Source organism: Hyperolius riggenbachi, chromosome 8, assembly GCF_040937935.1.
Source record: "Hyperolius riggenbachi isolate aHypRig1 chromosome 8, aHypRig1.pri, whole genome shotgun sequence".
NCBI classification, from domain to species: domain Eukaryota; kingdom Metazoa; phylum Chordata; class Amphibia; order Anura; family Hyperoliidae; genus Hyperolius; species Hyperolius riggenbachi.
This window is the reverse complement of record NC_090653.1, coordinates 200,927,451-200,949,390: the sequence shown is the minus strand read 5'-3', so window position 1 is coordinate 200,949,390 and position 21,940 is coordinate 200,927,451. Positions and strand designations below refer to the sequence as shown.

Below are 21,940 nucleotides of genomic sequence, written 5' to 3'. Positions count from 1 at the left end.
TTTTACAAATAAATAAGTGCAAAGAGGTGTGTGCGTAATTATTCAGCCCAATTTGGATTGAGTGCATTCAGTTGCCCATAGACATTGCCTGATGAGTGCTAATGACTAAATAGAGTGCACCTGTTTGTAATCTAATGTCAGTACAAATTCAGCTGTGCTGTGATGGCCTCAGAGGTTGTCTAAGAGAATATTGGGAGCAACAACACCAATAAGTCCAAAGAACATACCAGACAGGTCAGGGATAAAGTTATTCAGAAATTTAAAGCAGGCTTAGGCTACAAAAAGATTTCCAAAGCCTTCAACATCCCACGGAGCACTGTTCAAGCGATCATTCAGAAATGGAAGGAGTATGGCACAACTGTAAACCTACCAAGACAAGGCCGTCCACCTAAACTCACAGGCCGAACAAGGAGAGTGCTGATCAGAAATGCAGTCAAGAGGCCCATGGTGACTCGGGACGAGCAACAGAGATCTACAGCTCAGGTGGGGGAATCTGTCCATAGGACAACTATTAGTCGTGCACTACACAAAGTTGGCCTTTATGGAAGAGTGGCAAGAAGAAAGCCATTGTTAACAGAAAAGCATAAGAAGTCCCATTTGCAGTTTGCCATAAGCCATGTGGGGGACACAGCAAACATGTGGAAGAAGGTCAATTTATTTACATACTCCACAAACAATATGGCGATATTGTTAGTGGAGTATGTAAATAAATTGTTTGTTCCCTAAGTGACAGCATTAAGTCCATTTTTGAGTGGCTGGTCCACCGCCGCCACCCGAATGTTTTAAACATTTTAGCATCTTTTATCCTTTTGGCGCCTCTGTACATCTATTGATCAAGATATCCACCCTGGGTGGAAGGGTGATAAACCCTCTTTTTCTTCTTCAGAGAGCGACTTCTTAATCCTGAGTGGGGACAGGTCTAATCTCCCCACCTGCCTTCACAGTGGTTACCTGAGCGATAACCCATGTTTGTGAGTATAATACTTACTAATCATATTCCCTCATTTGATCCAATACTTACTACACTATATTGGGCTCTCGGTTTCTCTTTATGTGGAAGAAGGTGCTCTGGTCAGATGAGACCAAAATGGAACTTTTTGGCCAAAATGCAGAACACTATGTGTGGTAGAAAACTAACACTGCACATCACTCTGAACACACCATTCCCACTGTCAAATATGGTGGTGGCAGCATCGTGCTCTGGGGTGCTTCTCTTCAGCAGTACCAGGGAAGCTGGTCAGAGTAGATGGGAAGATGGATGGAGCCAAATACAGGGCAATCTTGAAAGAAGACCTCTTGGAGTCTGCAAAAGACTTGAGACTGTGGTGGAGGTTCACCTTCCAGCAGGACAACGACCCTAAACATAAAGCTAGGGAAACAATGGAATGGTTTAAAACAAAACATATCCATGTGTTAGAATGGCCCAGTCATAGTCCAGATCTAAATCCAATCGAGAATCTGTGGCAAGATCTGAAAACTGCTGTTCACAAACGCTGTCCATCTAATCTGACTGAGCTGGAGCTGTTTTGGAAAGATGAATGGGCAAGGATTTCAGTCTCTAGATAAGCAAAGCTGGTAGAGACATACCCTAAAAGACTGGCAGCTGTAATTGCAGCAAAAGGTGGTTCTACAAAGTATTGACTCAGGGGGCTGAATAATCATGCACACCCCACTTTGCAGTTTTTTGTTTTTTTTAAATGTTTGGAATCATGTATGATTTTCGTTCCACTCCTCACGTGTACACCACTTTGTATTGGTCTTTCATGTGGAATTCCAATAAAATTGATTCATGTTTGTGGCAGTAATATGACAAAATGTGGAAAACTTCAAGGGGGCCAAATACTTTTGCAAGCCACTGTAAGACTATATTTCATGCATTCAATCATAAGTGAGGAACAACAATGCTAATAGCATCCATTAGAATGTCCTACTGTAGAGCAACAGACAAAAGAAATAGAAGTGCAAACTCAGTTATTTTAATAAATTATTTGTATCTACCAATCTGTGATACATTTATTTGAAAGCCTTATCTTTCCTTCCAATAGAAGGCTTCTCTCCCTTTTGTTTCTTCTAACTGGCTACACATTTTCTTAGTGACTGTGACATTTGCATTGACTATGAAAACTGTTTTATGTACCAGTGTCTGTATTTTAATTTACTCATGTTTGTTTCTATGCATAGTGCCACAGAAGAGGATGGTGCTATATACAGTATAAATAATAATAATCATAATAATTATTATTATTATTTTAACATACTATTTGCATGAAGTAGTCAGATGACAATGCAAAGTTTTGAAAATGTTTTATCTTGTTTTGTTTATTCTGAGATAAAATATACTTCTACTCAATCTATTGTCTAGACCTTACACATAGGCCATCTTATCTTACTTGTAAAGACTGTCAGGTTCCAGACACTTAAAGATGACAGAGTAGACATTGTCAGAAGAACCTCCATGACTTCTACCAGCTGAAATACAAGCAGTACCTGGTCCAGATAATAAATCATCGGTGAGGCTTAGAGACTCTCCTAGGAAACATAAAGAAAACAAATTGAGAAACATGGATACCAAATAATAACTCCATTCCCTATTTAAGGTTATTTTTTTTTGTTACCGACTGTTTTAAGATTAAAGATTACAAACTAAACAATGTATATGATTTCATCTTATCAAATATTGTTTTAGGGAGCTCCAGCTTGAGCACATTTACATTTCCTACCTAGGTTTTCCATTAGTTCAAATTAGTGGACATCCTCAGAAGTAAATTGAGTAAGCTCCAGTGACAACTATACATTTTTTTTTCATGAGAATGGTGATGTGGTTCCCCACTTATTGTGGGAAAGGATGGGGGAGGGGCTGATGCATTACTTCTCCATTCAATTACATTCTTTCTTTAAAAAAAAAACACATTGTCCATCTGTATATTTTTCAATACCCCCTACCTCTAAGGTGCTCCCCCAAAGATAAACACAATGTGGGTTGGCTTAGATCAGGGGTGAGGGCATGCATGCTCTCTGGCCTTTTTATCCTTGCCCCCAATCTTCTGGCGAGTTAAATGACTAAATAACTATGTCTTAGAGAGATCTAACATGTTTTTTCCCATTTATTTTCAAAATGTGAATAATCAATAAAATAAAAATGCTATTTTATACACTTCCGACATCTGCTGCACCTATGCCAGGCTCCCCGTCACCATCGCTTCCAGCGGCCGCAACCCTTGCATTTCTGTACACTACCGAATAGCAGCCCTGGCAAAAAAGCATCTTTAAACTTCTCACCAGGGGTCTCTATTAGTTTACTAAAGTGGGAATCCACTTTAACAAAAGACCAATTATGTACTTCCATTGGAGGTACAGGACAAGCACTTGCACATTTGGTGGACTACAAAGTTAAGTATACCTTAGGGCTGTATAGCCAGGCTGGACAACTTGCTGGTACAGTATCCAGAGCTCCTTAAAAATTGTAGCTGTCACTGAATAGAACTAGCCACTCACTGGTGGTCTCAGCAAGTGCAGTGATTGGCCGAAATGATGGAGCCATGGTACCATCCTTGAAACCATCGGCTCCAGTAACAGAGAAGAGCAGTGGCCATGATTGGCAGAGTGCCTGCCTGATTGGCCACAGGTCATCTGAAGGGTGGCTCAGCTAACTTCTGTACACACCCTGCTGCTCCCAGGACAGAGTAAGTGATCCGGACACAGGAAGAACATAGGAGGACACAGGGTGACACAGGAAGGACAGAAGGGAACACAGGAAAGACACAGGGGACACAGAAAGGACAGAGGTGGACAGAGGGGGACAAAGGAAGAGCACAGAGGGACAGAGGTGGACACGGGAAGGACAGAGGGGGACACAGGAAGGGCACTGGGGACACAGGAAAGACAGAGGAATGAAAGAGAGGACACAGATAGGACAGAGGACATGGGGACAGAGAAGGACACAGGGGGGCACAAAAGGTATAAGGTGGACACAAGAGGTGCAAGGGAGACAAAATGATTGAGGGAAAAGATCCAAGAGATGCTACTGCACCATGGACGCACCAGGATTAGTATGTTTTTTTCTGTTTTTTTTCCCTCTAAACCTAGGTACATCTCATGGTCCATAGTGTCTTATGGACTGGAAAATGGTATATATGCACTAACACAGACTCTCATAGAAAGTGAGTACACCTCACATTTTTGGAAGTATTGCATTATATCTTTTCATGGGACAATACTAAAAATATAACTCTTTGATGCAATGTTAAGTAGTTAGTGTACAGCTTGAATAACAACCCTAAACACACCCCCAAGACGGATGACCACTGCCTTTCTAAAGAAACTAAAAATAAAGGTGCTGGACTGGCCAAACATGTCTCTAGACTTAAACGTTATTGAACATTTGTGGGGCATTTTCATAGGGGAGGTAGAGGAGCGCAATCCACCAGTTTTGTGATGTCATCATGGAGGAATTGAAGAGGATTCCAGTGGAAATCTATGAAGTTCTAGTGAACTCCAGGCCCATGAGAGTTAAGGCAGTGCTGAAAAATATTGGGTGTGGGGCACACAAAATATTGCGTATAATTTTGACCTTATTCACTTTGAGGTGTACTCAACTATTCACTTTTGTGTCCAGCTGTTTAAACATTAATCCACCGATAGTAGATGCGTGGAGAACTGTGTGCTAGGTCGACTGGACCTAGAATCTGGCCGGTGCCTTGTCTCAGCCGGATTGCTCCCACGGCTTCAGGGCGACACCAAAAGAAAGCAAGAGACGGCACACACATGGCTGCAATATTCTGCTGTATTAGGAATAAGGTACACTACATGTTACGGATATAAAATCCTTCCTCAGGTGTATAACAGGTGTTTAAACATTAATAGTTGTGTTGAGTTATTTTGACTTTTGCTCTTTTGCAGCACTTTCCAATCGCTGGCAGTCAGAAAAGCACTGCAACAGTGTAACCCTATGGAGATGGTTTGATAGCAGTGTTGCAATGTTAGATCAGCATTTTTGACATGATCTCAGAATGATCGCATTAAAGAGAATTAGAGTCAAAATGTGAGTGCTCCAGGAATTGGGCTGAAAATCGCATTACTTTGCAATTAGGAAATCATATACTGTATATGTAAACATGTCATGTCGTTAATTTATAACAATAGCATTCAAATTAACCACTTCGTTCTATCTGGACGGATATATCCATCCAGATAGACTGTGCAGTTCCTGCTGCCTGAGGCGCACGATCGCGCACGCTCCCGCCGCCTGGCGTTAGCCCCCTGATCAGTGAATGGGAATATTGTTCCCATTCACTAATCGAAGTCCCCCCCAGAAAAACCGAAGGTCTCTTATCAGCGTCCGCGGTTTTTCTGCAAAAAAAGGTTCCCCGTCTTCTTTCTAGTTCCTGGAAGCGTGATCGTATGCTTCCAGGACTTTTTTGACTGTGGCCATCTTGTGGCCAAATAGTAAACTGCACCCACATACATTTTTTATAAAATATTTAGATTACTTTACATTTAAAATCAGCTGTTTACCTCCCACACCAAAAATTACCAAAACATATTTTTTAATTAAAAAAAAAATAAATAAAAAAAATTACAATAAAAAAAAAAAATATTTACCTAAGGGTCTGAACTTTTTAAATATACATGTCAAGAGAGTATATTATTATATTTTTTTTAAATTATAAGCTTGTAAATAGTGATGGACGCAAATTGAAAAAATTTACCTTTATTCCTAAATAAAATATTGGCGCCATAAATTGCGATAGGGACATCATTTAATCACTTGCCAACCACCCACAGCCGATGGGAAGCGGCAAAGTGGATGCCTTAAGGACCGCAATACGCACATCGGCGGCGGGTCCTTAAGGCGTGTCCGGCCAGCGATCGTGTCACTGATGACACGCGCTGCCTCCGGCAACAGGCCCCGCCCACCTGGCGCGATACCCCGCCGGCCAATTAGCAGCACCGGCGGGGTTTGAAAAGCGCGATCGGGCCAATCAAAATGTATAATACACTTTGTTTACATGACAAAGTGTATTATACAGGCTGCCTCCTCCTCCCCTGCTCTCTTCGTCCGTGCAACCATCAGAGGAGGAGGCAGCCCTGTAAGTGAGCAGCAAAACACCGGTTTTCACCCACACAGACCCCCAGATCTCCCACCCCAGCCCTCAGGAACCCCCCTGTCCACCCCAGATCACCCCTGTATACACCCAAGCACCCCCTATAAACCCATCAATCACCCCCTGCCACTGCTATCATTTAGAATAGGTCCCTAACTGCCCCCTAGGGTCCCCTGATCACCCCCCCTACCCTCAGATCCCCCCAGACCACCCCCCTGTGTACTGTATACTATTGTATACATCTGCCTTACCCACTGATCATCTGTCTATCAACTGTCTTTCACCTGTCTGTCACCCCTTGTCACCACCACCCATCAGAGCAGACCCTAAACTGTCCCTTGGGGGCACCTGATCACCCACCCAGACCCTCAGATTGCCCTCAGACCCCCCCTCCTGATAACCTCCCCAGTGCATTGTTTACATCTATTCTCCCCTGTATTCCCTTTACTGATCTCCCATCGTCACCCCCTGTGTCTGCCACCCATCAGATCAGGACCCAGTCTGCCCCGTGCGGGCACCTAATTAACCCCCCCTCACCCTCAGATCGCCCTCAGACCCCCCCCCCCCCCCCAATCACCTTCCCAGTGCATTGTATTTGATTGTGATGACATTGTATTGGATTGTGCTGACATTGTATTTGATTGTGCTGACATTGTATTTGATTGTGCTGACATTGTATTTGATTGTGCTGACATTGTATTTGATTGCGCTGACATTGTATTCGATTGTGCTGACATTGTATTTGATTGTGCTGACATCGCATTTGATAGTGCTGTAATTGGCTTTGATTGTCCTGTGATCGGCTTTGATTGTCCTGTGATCGGCTTTGATTGTCCCGTGATTGGCTTTGATTGCCCTGTGATTGCCCTGTGATTGCCCTGTGATTGGCTTTGATTGGCCTGTGATTGGCTTTGATCGGCTTTGATTGTCCCGTGATTGGCTTTGATTGCCCTGTGATTGCCCTGTGATTGGCCTGTGATTGCCCTGTGATTGGCTTGGATTGTCCCGTGATTGGCTTTGATTGTCCCGTGATTTGAGTGCCCTGTGATTGGTCTGCGATTGCCCTGTGATTGGCTTTGATTGGCTTTGTTTTATTGTGATTGGCTTTGATTGTCCAGTGATTGTTTCTGATTGCCTCTGATTCCCCACTCGCCATCACCCCCTGTCACTATCCTAGTGATCTAAAAACAGTGATCAGTGAAAACTGTCACTTTTTTAGTATCACTAGTGTTAGCAGTTAGGCCAGTTAGCTAGGCACCTTTGTTAGTGTCAGTTAGTGCTCAGCCCACTGCACCACAGTCACTAATTAGCGTCATCACTGTCGCTAATCAACATTGGTACTATATGGTATTTGTAAGTGATCATTACTGATCGCAGTCAGATCTATTAGGGTCACTAGGATCCACTAAAAAACGCAGTGTTTGCCCGATCAGGCCTGATCGTTCGCCTGCACTAGCGTTCAGCCCGCCCCACCGCAGTGACAGAATTTTTTTTTCTGATCACTGCAAAAAACACTGTACACTAGCTGTGGCACTGTAAACATCAGTTTTGATTTTTTTTTTTAATCAAAACTCAGTGACCACAGCTTTCTACCTCTCAAATACTCCCTTTCGCTAGGTAGGTGCTCTTTTTCCTGGGTAGTCTCAGAGGAATACCCCCTAAATTTAGCAGCCCACCATGGCAAGAAAGGGGTATTCCGATGATGAGGTGTTCAGGTACATGGCCCAGTTGGATGAGGACGATTGGGACGAACCATCTGGGTCAGAGTTTGAACCTGAATTGAGCAGTGGCTCACTGACCGATAGCGATGACGAGGTTGAGGTCCCGGCTAGAGCCAGGCGTACCACACCCCATGTCGTTGGACCGCAGGTGGCGCAAGATCAGCCTCAAGGGCAGCAGAGTGGTGCTAGTGCTGGACTGATTTTTCATGGTGAGGCAGGCACCAGCAGCACAGCATCTCCTGGACCTAGCACCAGTGCTTCCTTATACCCTGGTGAAGTGGCAAGCACCAGCATGGAAGTTGAAACTGGTGCGGTGGCACGTGCAGTCACACCCCGGTCGCAGCCACCAAGTAGACGGGCCCGTACTACCCCTAGTTTACCAGAGGTGCTGACAATTAAAAATTGGCAATCCCCTGATACCGCCGCACCCGTACTGCCCCCTTTCACCACCCAGTCTGGAGTCCAGGTGGAGACAGATAATCTAGGATTAGCTTTAGACTTTTTTTATCTGTTCATCACCCAGGATCTCTTAGACCTAGTCGTGGCCTGTCATCAAAGTGACCACCCTGCTTTTGACCGGCTCCACAAAATTCGGCCCCTCATAGACCACCTGTCATCCAAATTTGCAGATGCTTATACCCCTGAACAGCAAATCTGCGTAGACGAGTCCCTCAAACGTTTTACCGGGCGCCTTGGCATCAAACAGTACATCCCAAGCAAGCGCGCCCGGTATGGGGTGAAACTCGGGCGCCTTGGCATCAAACAGTACATCCCAAGCAAGCGAGCCCGGTATGGGGTGAAACTGTATAAGCTCTGTGAAAGGGCCACAGGCTATACATCTTATTTTAGGGTTTATGAGGGAAAAGACTCCAAATTGGAGCCGGTCGGATGCCCTGACTACCTGGGGAGCAGTGGAAAGGTTGTGTGGGACTTGGCGTCACCCTTGTTCCAGAAGGAGTACCATCTTTATGTGGACAATTACTACTCAAGTGTGGCCCTCTATCAGCACTTAAAGTTAGAAGGAATCCGATGCTGTGGCACCATGCGGCCTAGTCGCTGGGGCTTCCCCCAATGGTTCATTACCACCAGACTTCAACGGGGGCAGAGGGCCTCCTTGAATGCTGACAACCTGCTCGCGGTGAAATGGAAGGACAAGAGGGACGTTTACTTTCTGTCCACCATTCATGCAGACACGACAGTCCAAATTCAACGGCAATCTGAGGTCATTGAAAAACCCCTTGTCGTCCACGAGTATAATACTAACATGGGAGGGGAGGACTTCAATGACCAGAGGTTAGCACCCTATTTACTTACCCGTAAAACAAGACGCTGGTATAAAAAAGTGTCTTTTTATCTAATTCAATTGGCAGTTTACAACAGCTTTGTTCTCACACAGTAAGGCTGGGAGAACTGGATCGTTTCTTCAATTTCAGAGACAGATCACTATGGTACTTCTGTATCCAGGAGGTGTCCGAGCCCAACCCCAAGATGCAACTAGCCGGCTGCATGGAAGGCATTACGCCTATCCGATTCCGTGTACCCCATGTCAACGCACCCGAAGAAAATGTTGTCGTGTCTGCAGCAGGGCTGGAACAAAGCGTGACACCACTGTTTATTGTCCCACCTGCCCTGACCAGCCTGGCCTATGCCTAGGGGAGTGTTTTGGGAGGTACCACGAGCAGGTACACTATTAGAGAGTAGGGAACTCCAGACACAGCAGTAGGCACACAAGGGTCTCTCAGTGCTGTTTCACAGTGCTTAGGGCAAAATGCCTAGCGAAAGTCACACTTTGCGGTCCCCCCCCCCCCTACGCCGGAAGTGATTGACTTAACGTTAGTGCATGCCTACGTTACTGCATGGCTTCTGCGGCAATTTCGGTCGGCCCGGAAGTCATGTTAGTCTATTACTAGGCCGAATGCTACTCTTGTGGTATTTCCTGAAGGTCTGTTTTGGACGATACGTTGCGGCGGGCTCGACCCACCGGATATGTCAATATGCAGTGTGAAACCAAACATCTGGTTTCGAGAGACTCTAATACACAGGGCTGCCAGAAACCTCTCCATTCACTTGGGACAAAATGCGTACTGTACTTCGCCACAACTCTGTGCGATTTGCACTTCGCACATTGTCCCATGGGGGAGGAGAGGTTTGTCCTTGGAAGGTAAGTTAAAAAAAAAACAAAAAAACCCCAAAAAACAGGTAGGCAAAAAAGTTAATGTTTGGTTCGCAATGTTAAGGTTTTGTTTCAAAAAAGTTCAAAGTTTATTAATGTTAATGAAGTAATTGCTTTGCTGCTTGCTTGTTTTTTGTTTTTTATTGTATTTTTTTTTTCTCTTTTTCCATCCATTAACCTTCCAGGTGGACCGAGCGAACGACTAACCAGCTGCAGCACTGATGGTGCATCCTGACAGAACATTGCACGTCTGTCAGGTTACACAAAATTGGTGCATGCAGCGCTGCAGGACGAGATTTCTCCTCCGCAGTAAAAAAGATACGTTTGCAGAGGCATATGAGCTGAGGAGCGGTGTTGGAGTTCATATGCTTTGGCAAACACTTTGTATCAAAAAAGAACTCAAGCAATGATTTCCCCATTCACATCGATCGATGTGGAGGAATAAATCAGGTTTGCCTGGGCATACGAGCTGGTGGGTTTGGATTTTTGGGGCGGCAGCTCCTATGTCCACACGGACACCTTCCCCTCCTTTTTGTTTTGTTTTTTCGTTTTTCTTCTCTCTTTTTTCTATCCAGACCGACCGACCAACCAGCTGCAGCACTGATGGTGCATCCTGACAGAGGCATTGTGCCTCTGTCAGATTACACACAAGTCGGTGCATGCAGCACTGCAGGACGAGATTTCTCCTCTGCAGTCAAAAAGATACGTTTGCCGAGGCATATGGGTCGAGGAGCAGTGTTGGGGTTCATATGCTTTGGCAAGCACTTTGTATCAAAAAAGAACTCTGGCAATGATTTGTTCATCCACATCGATCGGTGTGAATGAATAAATCGGGTTTTCCAGGGCATACGAGCTGAGTGGGTTTGGACGTTTTTGGGTGGCAGCTCCTATGTCCTGGCAGACGCCTTCACCTCTTTTTTTTTCACATTTTTTGGCAGATATTTTTTCATCCACATTGATTGATTGATTGTTTGACGTTCATTTTTCCTTTCCGCCCAGAGTGCATTACCCGTATGCCCAATATAAGGAGTATAGCAGAAACTCCTAATACTGGCCATACATGTAATGATTGCTAAGACCCTAAAATGCCAGGACAGACCCCACGAATGATGCCATTTTGGAAAGAGGACACCCCAAAGTATTCCGTGAGGTGCATGGTGAGTTCATAGAAGATTTTATTTTTTGTCACAAGTTAGCAGAAATTGATTTTTATTGTTTTTTTCACAAAGTGTTATTTTCCGCTAACTTGTGACAAAAAAATTTAATCTTTTATGAACTCACCATACTCCTAACAGAATACCTTGGGGTGTCTTCTTTCTAAAATGGGGTCATTTGTGGGGTTCCTATACTGCCCTGGCATTTTAGGGGCCCTGAACCGTGAGGAGTAGTCTTGAAACCAAATGTCTCAAAATGACCCTTGAAATCCTAAAGGTACTCATTGGACTTTGGGCCCCTTAGCGCAGTTAGGGTGCAAAAAAGTGCCACACAAGTGGCATCGCCATACTCAGGAGAAGTATTATAATGTGTTTTGGGGTGTATTTGTACACATACCCATGCTGGGTGGGAGAAATCTCTCTGTAAATGGACAATTGTGTGTAAAAAAAAATCAAAAGATTGTCATAATTTACAGAGATATTTCTCCCACCCAGCATGGGTATGTGTAAAAATACACCCCAAAACACATTATACTACTTTTCCTGAGTACGGCAATACCACATGTGTGGCACTTTTTTGCAGCCTAACTGCGTTAAGGGGCCCAAAGTCCAATGAGCATCTTTAGGCTTTACAGGGGTGCTTACAATTTAGCACCCCCCAAAATGCCAGGACAGTAAACACACCCCACAAATGACCCCATTTTGGAAAGTAGACACTTCAAGGTATTCAGAGAGGGCCATGGTGAGTCCGTGGCAGATTTCATTTTTTTAGTTGTCACAAGTTAGCAGAAATGGAAACTTTTTTTTTTGTCACAAAGTGTCATTTTCCGCTAACTTGTGACAAAAAATAAAATCTTCTATGAACTCACCATGCCCATACTTTGGGATGTCTTCTTTCCAAAATGGGGTCATTTGGGGGTATTTATACTATCCTGGAATTCTAGCACCTCATGAAACATGACAGGTGGTCAGAAAAGTCAGAGATGCTTCAAAATGGGAAAATTCACTTTTTGCACCATAGTTTGTAAATGCTATACCTTTTACCTAAACCAATAAATATACACTGAATAGGTTTTTTTTTAATCAAAGACATGTAGCACAATAAATTAGGACAAAAATGTATACAGAAATTTTACTTTATTTGAAAAATGTCAGCACAGAAAGTTAAAAAAATCATTTTTTTTTTACAAAATTCATGTCTTTTTTGATGAATATAATAAAAAGTTAAAATCGCAGCAGCAATCAAATAGCCCCAAAAGAAAGCTGTATTAGTGACAAGAAAAGGAGGGAAAATTCATTTAGGTGGTAGGTTGTATGACCGACCAATAAACCGTGAAAGCTGCAGTGGTCTGAATGGAAAAAAAAGTGCCTGGTCCTTAACCACTTCAGCCCGCGGGGATTTTTCACCTTATGCATTGGAGCAATTTTCACCTCCTATTCATTCGCTAATAACTTTATCACTACTTATCACAATTTATTGATCTATATCTTGTTTTTTCTGCCACTAATTAGGCTTTCTGTGCGTGGTACATTTTGCTAAAAGCCACTTTACCGTAAATGCATTTTAACAGGATTAATAAGAAATCATCCACGCTACCATAATTAAAACCTATGTATGCTATTTACCTGTTTGTCTCAATTATTATACCATTTAAATTTTGTCCCTATCACAATGTATGGCGCCAATATTTTGTTTAGAAATAAAGGTGCATTGTTTCCGTTTTGCGTCCATCACTATTTTCAAGCTTATAATTTAAAAAATGTTTGTAGTTTACCCCCTTCAAATGCATATTTAAAAAGTTCAGACCCTTAGGTAATTTATTTTTTTTCCCAATTAAAATATGTATTTGTGCAATATTTTGGTGTGGGACATAAACAGTTTATTTTTAATGTTGTTATATATGTAAATTGTATTGTAAAAATGTGTAGCTGTAGTTTTAATATTGGGCCACAAGATGGCCACCTTCATTTTTGTTTACCCTCCTTGTACTTCTCGCTAAGCGGAAGTACAAGGGGGATGCGGAAATCTGTCCGGGCAGAAGAACTGAAGCCTCACAGGTGAGCGCTTCGGTTTTTCTGCAGGGGAAAGGGATCGGTGATCGGGAACCATGTTCCCTTTCAATAATTCCAGGGCTACCAGGGGACACAACGGGGACGCGGGGGCGCGATCGTGGGCGGGAGCACGCTCAAGCGTGGGAGCGCTGCAGAGCTGCCACCCAGACGTGAGCTTCCCGTCCGGGCGGCGGAAATGGTTAAGGGGTAGAAAGACTGTGGTTCTCAAGTGGTTAAATGGTGTAATAACCGGGACAAATGGGCAAATAAAATACCCGGGTTTTTATTACGGTAGCATGTATTAATTTCAAACTACAATGGCCAAAATCTGAGAAATAATGAATTTTTTTCCATTTCTTTCTTAACCTTCCTGTTAAAACAGATTTAGAAAAGAAAATTCTTAGCAAAATGTACCACCCAAAGAAAGCATAACTAGTGGTGGAAAAAACAAGATATAGATCAATTAATTGTGATAATTAGTGATAAAGTTATTGGCGAATAAATGGGAGGTGAAAGTTGCTCAGATGCATAAGGTGAACAACACTGTAGGCTGAAGTGGTTAAGCTTTTGTGAATGTACGTATGTTTTATCATCTTAGATTTTAAATAAATTAATGTTTTAGTAGTAATACACATACTTATTTATATAAAAAAAAATCCTCTTACCTGTGTACAGCTCAGTGTCTGTGTATTCATCTACTTTCTTATGATGAAGGATATAATCTGAAACTTTGGTTCCTATAGTAGCTTGTACATCTAGCCAATCAAGAGCCACAACATTACTTGAGGGTTCCATGCTGGGAGAAAGACGAAACCTGCAGAAACATCCATTGGCGTAAATTAATCCTTAAACAGGAACTTCAGCCTAAACAAACATCCTGTCATTAGGTTACATTAGTTATGTTAATTAAAATAGATAGGTAATATAATCTCTTACCCACCCTGTTTTAAAAGAACAGGCAAAGGTTTGTGATTTCATAAGGGCAGCCATCTTTTTGGTTGTAAGGAGGTGACAGGGAGCATGAGACACAGTTCCAACTGTCCTGTGTCCTGATCATCCCTCCCAGTTGCTAGGCAACGTGAATAACAACATAGGAAATACCATCATGCTTTGCACAGCATCAGGGGAAAAAAGCCCAGGCATTTTTCTTTGATGGGGCGGAGCTTAGCTAAAAATGCAGCTAAAAATGAGACTTGTATAAGAAAAACAGTTCTGATGCTGTGAAACTGTTAAAGAAACACAAAGCCTTTTCAGTTCTGCTGAGTAGATTTTTAGTCCGGAGGTTCACTTTAAATGTAATTTTGTTGGAGGATTCTGCGTAGAGAATAGCAAATATTTCTAATTCATATTCTCAACATTTCTTGCAAATTTTATATTGAAGTCTTTAGCGCAGAGTTTTACAATTAATTGCAAAGGCCCAGACATGCTAATGTAACCAAATCTTGATTGAATGTCAGGTCCTATAGTGGAGATATCTAGAGAATGGTTGAAAAGTCCTTTACAAAAGTAGAGAAAACACATTTTTAAATTGAAGCAGCGTCCTATTCAAATAGTATTTGTCTCACTACAAAGCTCCCAAACATGCTATAATCACCAAATGTGCTAAGTACATTAGGGTCTCTAATGGCAACATGTCACTTTTTTTTTTTCAAAAAGATTAAGTAGGAAATCAATTTTAATTTTTTGACAGGAAAATTCCTTTTATACCATAAGCAGCGTCACTTTGCATTGGTTTTGGGCATGTTATTATTATTTTGTATTTATATAGTGCCAACGTCTGCAGCACTGTACTAAGTATATAGCCTTGTCAATGAATTGTCCTTTGGAGGGGCTCACAATCTAATCCTTACTATAGTAATACGTCCATCATAGTCTAGGGCCAATTTAGGTGGAAGCCAATTAACTTTAACTGTCTGTTTTTGGGACATGGGTGGAAACTGGAGTGCACGAAGGAAATACACACAGACATGGGGAGAACATACAAACTCTGTGCAGATAGTGCCCTGGCTGGGAGGGCAATGTAAATTCAAGGGGTTACAGAGAGCTTGGTAGGGTGGACCTCACGTCATTTTTTTCCAGATTTCCCACACTCAGCACATAAAAATAATTACAAAAAAATCTTTTTAACATATCCTGCAAATTTGGTGTTGCTAGGATGTAAGGGGCCTTTGCTATTAACTGCTAAAGTCAGCGGGTGATAACTGTAAGAACTTCACATTTCACACCTGTATTCCGGCACCAGCAACTCATTAGTAAGAGCTGCAAACATGACTCTCATCACAGCAACATCATCAGACGTCTTCAGAGTTAGGAGTTTTTTCAGTAAACAGATATACAGATACAGTTCGTTACATCTTAGCCAAGCAGATTCTTCTTTAAAGAGACTCCTTAACAAAAATTGCATCCTGTTTTTTTATCATCCTACAAGTTCCAAAAGCTATTCTAATGTGTTCTGGCTAACTGCAGCACTTTCTACTATCCCAGTCTCTGTAATAAATCAATGTATCTTTCCCCTGTCAGACTTGTCGGCCTGTGTCTGGAAGGCTGCCAAGTTCTTCAGTGTTGTGGTTCTGCTATGAACTCCCCATTCCAGGCCCCTCTATGCACACTGCCTGTGTATTATTTAGATTAGGGCAGCTTCTCTCTTCTCTCTTATCTTTTACAAGCTGGATAAATCGTCCTCTGAGCTGGCTGGGCTTTCACATACTGAGGAATTACAAACAAGGGCAAAGCTGTTTGCAGGAAGAAAAGATCAGCCTGAAACTTCAGTGCATGAGAACTGCAGGGGGAAAGAAACACACAAATGATCTCTTGAGAATAGGGTGTATACAGCCTGCTTGTGTATGGATGTATTTTTCTATGTGTGGACATATTGTACATCAACCTACTTCCTGTTTTGGTGGCCATTTTGTTTGTTTATAAACAAACTTTTAAAAACTGTTTTTAACCACTTTTAATGCGGCGAGGAGCGGCGAAATTGTGACAGAGGGTAATAGGAGATGTCCCCTAACGCACTGGTATGTTTACTTTTGAGCGATTTTAACAATACAGATTCTCTTTAAGTCTATTTGCGTTACAAGCTCTTGACTAACGTCCCTCATAAATGTTAGTCAGGTTATCTTCTTTCTATACTAAATTACATCTAAACTAAGTATATACATCATACAAGATAAACTAACGAGACATAAATAAATATATAAGTAAAGATTAAGATCAGCGGTGACAGGGACAGAAAGTGCCTCTCTGTAAACCGGCTGTTGGTTTTATACAAACCAGAAAGAGTTAAATGTGACCTCATCTGAGCCGTCCCCCCAAAACCTACAATTGGCTCAGACCCCTCGTGGTGTCATAATACCCACCTACTTGATTAATATTCTACGTATAAATCTTTGTATAAATCTTTTTCAGGGAGTGTTTTTATAAAGAATAAAGGCCATGCTGACAATCCCCTATGGAGAGATGGACTAGCCCAAAACCTCGGTAATGTCAGATTTCTACTACTTACTGTAAATGCCAGCAACATAGAGAGAAGTAATTCATGGCTCATTTTACTCAGGCAGAAACGTACTTCTTATTTGTATGTGTTTTCTATTTTAAGATTTTCGCGACAGTTGCTCTATAACTAACCATAATTCCTGTTCTGAGAGTCCTTATATTAGCCTTCCACTTTAACACCTTTACTTCTAAAACTTAACCCTAATCTAACCTAATCTTAGACTTTCATCTACATCATTAAATTATGTCAGACTCTAAAATGTAAGTACACTGCTGGACACACTCAATGTTCTAGTGCACAACATACCTTCTACCATGCCCCTGACAAGGTATTATATAATTTGACCTGTGTCTCACTTCTGCACTCACCTAATTACATTTAATCCAATAAAAGTCACTTACACAGGTGGAGGAAGTGGACTGCAGTTAGGTAGTCCATTCTCATCAAAGGCATTGAGATCGCATCGGCACCAGTCTTCAATTACTTCTCCCCTGCCAGAACACCAGTGTAAACTCATAAAAGCACTTTTAAGCACCTGCAGATTTAAAAATATCATTATTATACTGTCAGTTTAAATAGCATTGTTCAAAAGATACAGTGATTTCAATTAAGCACACCTTTACAAACTCATAGAGGTGCTTGCAATCAACAACATACTGCTTTGAGTCCTCCTGATGCACATTTTCAGCCTAAAAATAACAGCAATTTATCAAGAACACAAATAAAATAGTTTATCAAGAACACAAATATAGTATCTGTTTTCTTAAAGTGAATCTAAACTCAGAGATCCTTTCTGCTCTCAAAGATTAGCCACTGCATGAAACCTTGAAAGACAAAAACATTTTCCTCATTACAATTTACAGAAATCCTAAATAAATGGAAGTTTGTAATTTATTTCACTTTGCAGGGAGCATTGAAAGAGTTAAACCTCAGTGTTTACTGTATGGAAGCAGGTACGTGCAGAGGGGGGCTCTGGGTGCCCAAGCACCCCTCCTCTTTAAATTCCCATAAAAAGGCCCCTTTGGCTGTAAAAATGAAGCTCTGCCCCAGGCCGTGATAAGCTCAGCCCCTTTTCATGGGAAGCCCTGCCCACACCCACAGGAAGCTCCTCTCCCTCTGGGACACTTTGGAGTAAAGAGGTGCCCTACAGTGTAACCATCCCCACAGCTGTGTGGGAGCAGGTAAGATAGTGTCTCTCTGACAGCAGTGACCTCTCCCACCCCCAGCATTCACAGTAACCTCTCCCTCAACATTGCACACACAGGGACCTCTCCATCCATCTAGGACCCATACTGACTTCTCCCTCCCCAGCATTAGCACTGCAGTGATCCTGACTCCCCCAGCACCCACACTGACCCCTCCCTCCACCACCACCTACATTGACTTTGAACTTCCCCAGCAGCACCCTTCCTGTCCCCAGCAGTACCCTTCATGTCCCCAGAAGCACCCATAGTGACCTCCTCCAGCACCTAAACTGACCTCTCCATCCCCCAGCACCCCAATGACTTCTCTTTCCTGTAGCACTCAAACTGACCTCTACTCCCAACATCCACCCTTTCCCCCCATAGTTGGCACCCAGTACTCACGTTCACATGACCTCAAGTACCTGCACCCAGGCCTGACATTACACCCAGTACTCACACCTGCACACAGCCTCCACATGGCCCCCACTATCTGCCCCAAGCACCCACTTAACCAGTACCTTCACCCAAAGTACCTGCATTCAAAACCCATGAGACGGCCAAAGCCCACCCATAACCAGCACCCAGTAAAGGCATGGCGCCAAGTATTCGCACCCATGTCACACCTAGTACCTGCACCCAGCACCCACATGACATCCGGTACATGCAACCAGATCTCACATGGCACTAAGTACTGGCAATCAACACCCCTGCATGACACTCGATACCCACCCATAGTCAGAACCCACATGACAGTCTGTATTCACACCAGAGGCCTTTTTTTTTTTATTTGAGCACCCCCCACTTAAGGACCCTCTGCACAGCCCTGTATAGAAGAGCTGATTCCACAGAGCTCCTACAGTCTATTAATAGCTACTGATAAGAACTTTTTAGACACTTTAGACACTTTTGATCTCAATTTAAAAAAAAAAAAAAACACACTTCAGCAAATATATGTGTAATAAAGACTTTTCATTGTGTGCTGTACCAGAGTTCAGTTCCAGTTCTACTGAAATAGAAAATGCCAAAAACAATGCTGAACTTGAGAGAAGCAGCACACTTGACTGCATGTGTAAAAAGAATGTTACTACTGGATAGCAAAAAAATTGCAATTTTTACCAATCAGCATAGCACCATAATGAGAGTTCCTGAATGCATACGTTTCCTTCCTTAAACAGAAGATAATTAATATGATCACTTCACCATGTTCAAAATGGGACACCTACAATTGAAACTCTTGAAGTGGAAAAAAAAAACTTGCCTTCACACCCATAACTACTCATATAGTTATTCTGTCTGCCTTTATCCCAAATAAATTTGCAGATAATAGTAATTTAAGGGTGCAGGTTATAACCTAGCACTGGGCAAACTATGGCCTGCTGGCCATATCTGGTCTGCAAGCACTGTTAATCTGACTCGTCTCTGGGCGGCTGGATTCCTCTCCTCCCTCCATGCAGAGTCGTGAGCAGGCAATATGAGTGGGTTAACACTCTGGCACATCCTGACAGTGTGTCACATGGTACCCTGTGACCATGGAGACCTGACGCTGGACCCTATAATATAGCAGAACTCCGACACCCAATATAGCCACTAAGTGTCCCGTTTACAGAGTTCCACTATTGTGTGGTGAAACTCGGGAACCCACTATTATTATTTTAGTATTTATATAGCGCCGACATATTACGCAGCGCTGTACAGTGAATTATATATATCTTGTCACTAACTGTCCCTCAAAGGAGCTCACAATCTAATCCCTACCATTGCCATATGTCTATATTATGTAGTGTAAGTACTGTAGTCTAGGGCCAATTTTTAGGGGGAGCCAATTAACCTATCCGTATGTTTTTGGAATGTGGGAGGAAACCGGAGTGCCCGGAGGAAATCCACGCAGACACGGAGAGAACATACAAACTCTTTGCAGATAGTGCCCTGGCTGGGATTCGAACCAGGGACCCAGCGCTGCAAGGCGAGAGAGCTAACCACTACGCCACCGTGTGTGATGAGCACAAATTATGCATAATAGTAATTTTATATTGTAATTTGCAATTATGACACAAAATTGTAATGCAAAATTTTGGAAAAAATCATAAATAATTTTGTTTGTAACTGTAATCAGAAACCATAATTTTGGAACTACGAGTAATTTCACAAACTTTCATGCCAACTTTAGCGGCTAATAGCAAATCCCCATATAAGCTTTTGTCACCAAAATTGCTATTTATGTTAAGGGGAACAGTGAGAACAAGCAAAATGTCATTTTATTTTTTTCGATTTTCCAAAAGAGAAAGAAAAATCACTACATAACAATAAGGAGTCAAAAGTAGAAAAATCGAAATAGCAAAATGTAAGTCTACCAAGTTTAAAACCATTTTCCTTTGAGTTTTTAAGATCAATTTTCTCAAAAGCTACAAGGTCTTTTTGAAAAAAATTGGACTTGTTCCCACTATTCCCCTTAAAACACATATCGATTTGAGTGACGTTTGCATGTATAGAGCTTTGCTAGTAATCGTTAAAGTCTGCACAAAATTAGGCAAAACTACGCGGAATTATGACTGGATCATGCAAAATCAATTGATTTTCCAAATGCCAATTACGTGTGCATAATTGTAAGTAGCTGATTACGTTCATTACTTGCACCCAATATAGCCGCAAAATATTCGTGCCCTTTTTAATTCGCTCTGGTTTTAATTGACTCACCCAGAACAGCTAGTGTTGGTAGTAACCAGTTCATGTATACTTCATATCATATCAACAACATATCCTGTTGAGCTATACAGAAAGAAGTCGTCTGCTACACAAAATCAGTGCAGCTATCACATCAGTCATCCAGATAAGCCCCCTTTATTATTTGTTATTATTATCAGCTGCTATCCAAAATCAAAGAACAATCTCCTGAGCAGCTGAAGAGCTGTGGAAGAATATTAATGTAAGGCTTATAAATCACTTTAGGCACTCACGCAATAATTTTTAGCACTTCACTGCAAATGTTCAATAATGGTTGTCTGGTGAACAAGTCCTGCTAGTGGCAAATCTATTGGAGCAATGGAGAAATTTTGACTGCAATTTTCCTTAGAAAGAGAGTATCAGATATCCAACCTAAACACAATATTTGGGAGTATTTGTCTATCTTCAGTGTAAGACTGGAGCTGAAATATTCTGTGTTGAGACTTGAAATAGTGATACCCAGTATCCAGTGATGAAGACTAAAAATCAACAGGATTTTATGTAGTGGACTAAAAATAACCACTGTTACTGCTAGTCATGTACCACTCGATGTAACCCAAGCAGCTATCAAACCCCTGCTGCTCTTTCCACTTCCTGTTCATGCTCAATAACCTTTTGCCTAATAAACCATGATGAATTAAACTGATTCGGCATCTTGAGGTGCATAACACACTAAAATATTCCAATTAAATTACAGAATTTACTGGAAAAACACTCCATATATGATCAATTAAAAAAAAAGCCTCAAAGCCCTCAACAAAAAAAATAAATAAAATTGTACAATTTTGCCTTCTTCTTAGTGGAATAAGTCATGTAGTTGCATTTACACATATGTACCTGCAGTACGGCAAACAGGTTGTCCTTGATTTATTACAAAAAAAAAATCTCACTGAAGCTCTCTGCATTGAACTTTAATTCCAGGACAACTATGGATGTGGGAAAGGTAAGGTAAAAGGTATCAGCACTGCGCCACGAAAACTGACAAAAGTTAATGGTTCATTCATTCATTCACTTTTACTCCAGATCTTCTCCTAGGTGATATTTCACAATTTATCAATAAAATACCCTTTAAACCACAAGCAAGAAAGAAAATACTCAAAATAATTTTGCTAGTACTTGTTCACATACTTTTTGGTACCTTTTCAATTGCAAAGTGCCGAAAAGTTATTTTAAAGAGAAGATGAAAATGTATCTCCTAGGAGAAAACTAATGTGCTAATGGCCTATATGCAATTAATTTTTTCTCCTAGGGGATAATTTTTCATCTTCTATGTAAAATAACGTCTCAGCAGTTTGTTAAATTGTGGAGAAAAAAGCAGAGGGAGAGCCAGGGAGC

General features: G+C 41.9%; 1 protein-coding gene across 4 annotated transcripts in view; it reads right to left on the bottom strand.

Annotated features, from left to right (window-relative positions):
* ASTN2 (astrotactin 2) overlaps positions 1–21,940 on the bottom strand; it is an 818,428-nt gene that overhangs the window by 91,231 nt on the left and 705,257 nt on the right. For all 4 annotated transcript variants that reach the window (XM_068248102.1, XM_068248105.1, XM_068248104.1 and 1 more), the window contains 3 exons: positions 17,102–17,235; positions 13,870–14,018; positions 2,391–2,529 (listed from right to left, as the gene is read on the bottom strand). In XM_068248102.1, coding sequence (XP_068104203.1) covers positions 2,391–2,529; positions 13,870–14,018; positions 17,102–17,235 — 422 coding nt within the window. The remainder of the gene's footprint in view (positions 1–2,390; positions 2,530–13,869; positions 14,019–17,101; positions 17,236–21,940) is intronic.